The 7254-nt window shown below is 42.0% G+C and overlaps 1 protein-coding gene across 9 annotated transcripts in view; it reads left to right on the forward strand.

Moving 5' to 3' along the window:
* ARHGAP44 (Rho GTPase activating protein 44) overlaps positions 1–5016 on the forward strand; it is a 118103-nt gene extending 113087 nt beyond the window's left edge. For 5 of the 9 annotated variants that reach the window (XR_015794694.1, XR_015794695.1, XR_015794696.1 and 2 more), the window contains one exon: positions 3202–3339. Coding sequence is in view for 4 of the 9 variants with exons in the window: in XM_088133487.1 (XP_087989613.1) it covers positions 3202–3341 (140 nt within the window). In the remaining 5 variants the exon portion in view is untranslated. Of the gene's footprint in view, positions 1–3201 lie in introns of all 9 variants that reach the window. The other 4 variants (XM_088133487.1, XM_088133484.1, XM_088133485.1 and 1 more) reach the window with 2 other exon arrangements.
* Positions 5017–7254: the final 2238 nt, after the last annotated feature.

Here is a 7254-nt window from a genome sequence, read left to right on the forward strand (position 1 = left end):
ATGTGTTCTTTCCAAAGGGATGTCATGATATTACCATTTAACTAATACTAATGGCCCTCACTGTTATGGATGAAGCCAAAAGAACCACATCTGGGGCACCTCAGGAGCACAGGAAGGTTAAGATAAGGTGTGTAGCCAATTCACACAGATGATGGGGTCTTCTCTCACCATCCCAGAAGAGCAGTCTTTGCAATGGAACGCTCTTCTACTCACCTGGCATGGAAGTTTTGTGAACCATTCCTTTTTAAGGAGTGTGTTTCCCATGAGTATTTTGGAGTAACTTTCTTATTTCTTCAACTTTGGATGTGCTCTCAGGAGTCTGCTTATATGCAAATTACACTGTGAGAGGTTTGTTTTCTTAAACTCTAAATATCCTGTACCACTCACAGGCTCTTGACAGATGCAAGTTCCCATCTTGCTCACTTCCATTCTGGACAAAACAGTGATATGAAAAGATGTTCATTATTTAAATAGCATAGGATAAAGTATCCCTCACTAAATAGGGGGAGAGGACTGTCTGCATCCTGAGCAAAATACAGAGCTATAAGAAATTATGGGACAGAGCAGATGAAAAACTGGGCTTACATAAATACGTTGTGACAGTACTTGGTGTGTATTTGTCCTTGGGTTATTGGTTGCAAAATTACTATAATGTAGAACACAAGATAAGTTAGGACAGGCCATTCAGAGTAATGCTGGCAATGAAAATTTGGCCATCAAGCATAGTGTTCTATGGTTCCATCCCACGGTTCCAAACTGGGCAGCTGTTTTTGAGATTTGCAGTGAGGACTGAAAGTGTCAAAGCAATCTGGGCAAAAGTGTACATTTCATTCTGTCCACAGTTTTAAACATTTCCCTCTATGAAAACTGTGAAAATGTTTTATTTCCCCAATTGAAACATGTAAAAATGTGTGTGCATGAGCACATGTGCATACACACATGCACACACACGACAAATGCACAGTAATCTGCTATGGACTTGTTTATAAGCATTTCACTGAGAAGGGTACTGTAATCAAACTGGCCATTGGTGATGAACCTTGGTCTTCCCCTTGATCAGTGTTTCTCAACCTTGGCAACTTTAAGATGTGTGAACTTCAAATCCCACACTGGCTGAGGAATTCTGGGAGTTGAAGTCCACACAACTTAAAGTTGTCAAGGGTGAGAAACACCGCCCTAGATAGAAAGGGGCTGTTCCTCTTGCATGAGACATCCTTCATTCTCTTGCCTACATCTCCCAGTTCGTTTAATGACCTTTGAACAGCTTTTCAAACAATTTGAAAGGCCTTTTCATGTCATGTGAATCTCTTTGCCATTAGATGGTTCAGAACAGATTTACATACGCAGATTGATTAGCTGAGAACTGACAGGGTCGTTCACCTTTGGTATCCCAAATATCCCGTAAGTGCTGATTGTTTGGAAGGTGTGAATGAACAGAACGTTCCATCATACCTTGTGATCCTGTGAGCATCTTGTAGAGTTTTTGAAATAGCTTGTGATTGTGTGGGGCACATTACTTGTTCAAAGCAATCTGCATGCTGTTGTTTGTCTATAGCTAAGTAAAAATATCCTATCCTATCGCTATGTCATGTATTCTCCTAATCTTCCATAATGGAGCGTTTGTCCAACAGTGCCTAATTACTTCTGACCCCACCTTGAATTTCTCTTACGAATCAAAACATGATTTGAGAAAGAACTATTGTAGCATGTCCCTCATGTGGGGAATATGCTGTGAACTTGGTTACATTTGGAGTTGAAATTCACATATATTCATTCACTCCTGGATGTGTGCTTCTTTGTGACCCTTTTTAGGCAATACTTTGACAGTGAGTGGCTCTTCCCCTTTGTAAGCCACATTGTGATATCACTGAAGAGCTGCCCTCCATGTCTCACATGGACGTGTTTATGTATAGAGGAAGGCTTCCTACTGCCCTCTGTCATACTGACAACTCTTCATTGATGTTACAGCACAACGTAGGGGAGATCTTCACCTGTTGAGCTCTGCACATGAAGGAAGCATCAGGAAAGACATGAAGACCTCCATGTGAGCTAGAGCCTGATACCACAAGATTCCAGGTCACATGGAAGTGTGCATGTGTAGAGAAAGGCTTCCCACTGATAACATAAGAAGGGATGACCAGAAGAGGGCATTTGTCTTCTAATAGCCTTGTCTCCTTCAAAGTTTACAGTGGTCACCAGGGGAGCAGCACACAGTGTAGAAAATGGAATCATTTTTTCACTTTTACAGCTTTAGCCTCAGGCTAGAATTTAGGAAGTATTAACCTCTCTGCTTTTCAGACCTTCCTTTGATGCTTTGGATTAAGCCTCCCCTCCAAAAAAAAAAAAAAAAGCTGAATTATATGTTATTCATAAGACATTGATAGTACAGTAATTCCTTAATAGTGAATTTGTACATTTTCTTTATGAATCAAAGTCCCCATCATTTAGCAAAGCGGGAGGGAAAAGCAGAGATTTCAAATTCTGAGTAAAAGGATTATTGCAGTATTAGCCAGTTGGGCTCCTTTGCAAGACAGATCCACGGTAAGCAAAGCTATGATAGGAGCAAAGGAAGCATTTGATCATGGCAATGCCTTTTTGCGAGACAAGGCAAAGATGTTTTTGCTTCCTATAGACATTTTAAAAAATCATGCAAGTAATTTCACAAGGTAACAGCCCACAAATTTGTTTAGTCCTAAACCTATCCTCATATTTGTTACATGCTAGTCACTTAGAATGCAAATGAGAAAAGTGCTTCTGATATTCAAAGCCTTTTCCTGCCTGGCTGTCTGTAGATTCTCAGACCCAACAGTTGACCAAAAAAGCAGTTGCATATGAAGCCTTTGCTTCATAAGAGGTTGCAGGACATGTGATCATCTTTATGTTATTTGCCCAGCCTTTGACTACCAGGTTGCATGCAAGGGGTCATATGAGATTAAGAAGCATAAGGCCTAGCACAGATTCATTTAGCAATTATTGTTTCCAGGGAAGGCATAATTCTAAAGAATAAAAGCAAAAGGTATGAACCAAGATTATATTATGACATCCCTTTCTCTGGCATTAGCAGGCTCTGAGAACTGTATTCATTGCTCTGTTCAGTTAATCTACATTATCAGATTAATCAAAATGTACATGTGGGGTGGGCAGAAGAGGCTTGGAACAGCACGGTAATCTGTCTCCCTTTTTGTCTATGCCTGGTTACAGATATGGCCCACCTTGATATCCCTTCCATCCATGTAGAGGTTGATGCCACACTTCACCTGGATCCCTCAGGACAAGTCCAGAGACATCCGGTACCAGGAAAAATGAGTTCAGAGGAGGATTCAGAAAGCACCGCCCTATGACATGAAGTCCCCCCTTGTCCCTTTAGAGTGCTTTCTTGTACATATCGGTGCCCCATGAACACTGCTGAAGGAGGCATATCCAGAGACCTTGTCAAGGGATGTCTCTTCTGGAGTTTCACTTGCCAGCCACTTGTGCAAGACTGACAGCCCTCTGGGCCTGGTGCTACGCCTGTCTCTGTGGCAAAGGGCATTGCTGGTGCAATTTCCATTCAGTTATTTTTTCTCTCCTGTTTGTTTAGCCTTATCCAAATTTTGCCTTTTTGATGTGGTGCCTATTTATCTCCTTTATAAGCTTTTGGACCCTTATCTTAAAAAAAAAAAAAAAAAAGTTAATCTGCCCTATCTGGGAATTCATTTCATTCCAGCCTTGAACAAGGAGATGAGAGGGGCAGATTGTCTCCCTGGGTGAATGACACGGAAGTCCTTTGCCATCTCTTCTTTCCCTTCTGTTGTTGCTCCTGCTGCCCCTCCCCTTTCCAGAAGCTAAGTCTCCATATGTCCAGTTCATGCTGCTTGCCCTTGCAGACCAGCCAAGGAACATCATTCCGTTTCTCCTGAAAGCCTTTTTTTTTTTTTTGGTTTTCTGGAATCTTCAGAGCTCCTATTCTTCTTATCCCTTTCCCATATCACTCTTCTCCAGTACCTGGGCCTATCTTTCATTCCATTCCTTCCTTCCTTCCTTGACTCCCTCTCAGTAGCACAGAGCAACATATGGACAGTGGAAGAACACAGCATTGCTTCACTTGGCTTTGGTCAGAATGAAAGTCATAGCTGTGAGATTGCCTGGGCAATGTCCTCCCCACCCATGGTTATTTGATTAGCAATAAAAGTATATCCCTTGCAGTGTGTTTTTGGAGGTGGAATCTGGCCATGAGGAGTTCTTCTTCACCAGCACCATGGGCTTATTCCCCTCTCCCTCACAAGGGCAAGGAAAAGGGAGAGAAATTCCCCTAGCAGGACACATTTATAGTGGGTAGTTTGCAGCTCCCCATAGCATTTCAACCAGGATCCAACTGAGCAGGGCAGAACTCTCAGCTGTGCATGCAAAGACAGATGTTATTAGCTTTTATCCTTTTCAAAGAGTTGAGATATATCTGTCAAGATGGATATATATTTGTACATATAAAGTCTATAAATATATATATTTGGTTTATTCGGGGCCATTCCACCTGAACTGTTGTACAAATGTACAATGTAAATTTAAATGCTTATAATGACTCTTCCAATCCATATGTACGTACATACATAGTCACACTCAGATTGATGGTAAATGTCTCCTGACTCTTCTTTGGCAGCATTTTTGCAAGTTCATATGCTCTTGCTTTGCTACCGGTTGTGATATTGTGTACCTCTTTGCCCAAACTAGAAAAGGCAACAAACCAGGTGCACACTTTTGGTAAAAGAAGGGGTAGCAGTATTTTAACAGTTCCCCCAGTTCTGTCACCTGGTGTTCTTGCTGCTCAAAAAGGGAGCCGTAGAGCCAGTACAGGCATAGAGCAGGTCCTTTCTAGGAGCAATCTCCTGCTTTCTCCATTCCTGGCCTCACTGCTCCACTCCACTGACTTACAGTGTCATTAAAGTACAGTTAATGACGTTTGTGCTTTCTCTTTTCTCTGTTCTGGTTCATTTATTTATTGAGGACATTGAAATATTAAACTTAATATTACAAGTCTAATAAATGCTCAGTATATCAGATGTTTAAACAGCTCTTTAACATAGCCCAGTAATATCTGCACTAGCTTTCGGTAGGCTTCTGGAAAAAGGGGGGCTGAAAATTAGAATGACACGAAATTTGTATTGTCAATCACTTCAGATCTTGATCCATTTCTTTTACTGTGCAGAATCATCCATCAATTTGGCCATAAATAGAATTATCTCCCCTCTAGGTAAATGGAAAACCACCTGCCTGCCCCAACTGCTACTCTTAAACCCAACATGTTATGATGTTGTATCCAATGGTGTCATCCCATTGACAATGACATTTGTCAGAGCTGATCCTTTACATGCAGTCATGTGCTCAGCCTCCAAATCTGCTCATGAACTTTGAAGAAATAGTACCTGCAAACCTAGGGGATGTGTGGTAATGGTGAGGGGAAGAGAGCACGAAGGAGGCCCTGTTGTGTTATACAACCTTAGATGCAGCCCATAATATTCCCTGTATCTACATTGTCCACCCAGCCTCTCTTACCATACTGCCAATTGCAGGGGACACGATGATGATCGTGGTGGTGGTGGTGGTGATAAAAAAAAGTTACTGTCATTTAATTGGAAAGGGACAAGAGAATACTGTGGAACTGATGTTGTGGCTGGAATGATATCAGGAGGTAATTGTGTGGGACATAAGCTGTTCCCAAGTATATGTTGCAAAATCATTGGGGAAAATTGTGGTTACAGAACCAGAAATTGCTTTAAATCAAATGTACAGTGGGGCAAAAAAATATTTAGTCAGCCACCAATTGTGCAAGTTCTCCCACTTAAAAAGATGAGAGAGGCCTGTAATTTTCATCAGAGGTATACCTCAACTATGAGAGACAAAATGAGGGAAAAAATCCAGAAAATCACATTGTCTGATTTTTAAAGAATTTATTTGCAGATCATGGTGGAAAATAAGTATTTTGTCACCTACAAACAAGCAAGATGTCTGGCTCTCACAGACCTGTAACTACTTCTTTAAGAGGCTCCTCTGTCCTCCACTCGTTACCTGTAGTAATGGCACCTGTTTGACCTTATTATCAGTATAAAAGACACCTGTCCACAACCTCAAACAGTCACACTCCAAACTCCACTATGGCCAAGACCAAAGAGCTGTTGAAGGACACCAGAAACAAAATTGTAGACCTGCACCAGGCTGGGAAGACTGAATCTGCAATAGGCAAGCAGCTTGGTGTGAAGAAATCAACTGTGGGAGCAATAATTAGAAAATGGAAGACATACAAGACCACTGATAATCTCCCTCAATCTGGGGCTCCATATAAGATCTCACCCCATGGGGTCAAAATGATCACAAGAACGGTGAGCAAAAATCCCAGAACCACATGGGGGGACCTAGTGAATGACCTGCAGAGAGCTGAGACCAAAGTAACAAAGGCTACCATCAGTAACACACTACGCTGCCAGGGACTCAAATCCTGCAGTGCCAGATGTGTCCCCCTGCTTAAGCCAGTACATGTCTGGGCCCATCTGAGGTTTGCTAGAGAGCATTTGGATGATCCGGAAGAGCATTGGGAGAATGTCATATGGTCAGATGAAACCAAAGTAGAACGTTTTGGTCTAAACTCGTCGTGTTTGGAGGAGAGAGAATGCTGAGTTGCATCCAAAGAACACCATACCTACTGTGAAGCATGGGGGTGGAAACATCATGCTTTGGGGCTGTTTTTCTGCAAAGGGACCAGGACGACTGATCCATGTAAAGGAAAGAATGAATGGGGCCATGTATCGTGAGATTTTGAGTGAACACCTCCTTCCATCAGCAAGGGCATTGAAGATGAAACGTGGCTGGGTCTTTCAGCATGACAATGATCCCAAACACACCGCCCGGGCAACGAAGGAGTGGCTTCGTAAGAAGCATTTCAAGGTCCTGGAGTGGCCTAGCCAGTCTCCAGATCTCAACCCCATGGAAAACCTTGGGAGGGAGTTGAAAGTCCATGTTGCCCAGCAACAGCCCCAAAACATCACTGCTCTAGAGATCTGCATGGAGGAATGGGCCAAAATACCAGCAACAGTGTGTGAAAACCTTGTGAAGACTTACAGAAAACATTTGACCTCTGTCATTGTCAACAAAGGATATATAACAAAGTATTGAGATGAACTTTTGATATTGACCAAATACTTATTTTCCACCATGATTTGCAAATAAATTCTTTAACAATCAGACAATGTGATTTTCTGGATTTTTTCCCCCATTTTGTCTCTC

The sequence above is a fragment of the Python bivittatus genome, unplaced genomic scaffold (assembly GCF_059951505.1).
Source record: "Python bivittatus isolate LINGU-HERP-01145 unplaced genomic scaffold, Pbiv_v1 ctg000080_np1212, whole genome shotgun sequence".
NCBI lineage: Eukaryota > Metazoa > Chordata > Lepidosauria > Squamata > Pythonidae > Python > Python bivittatus.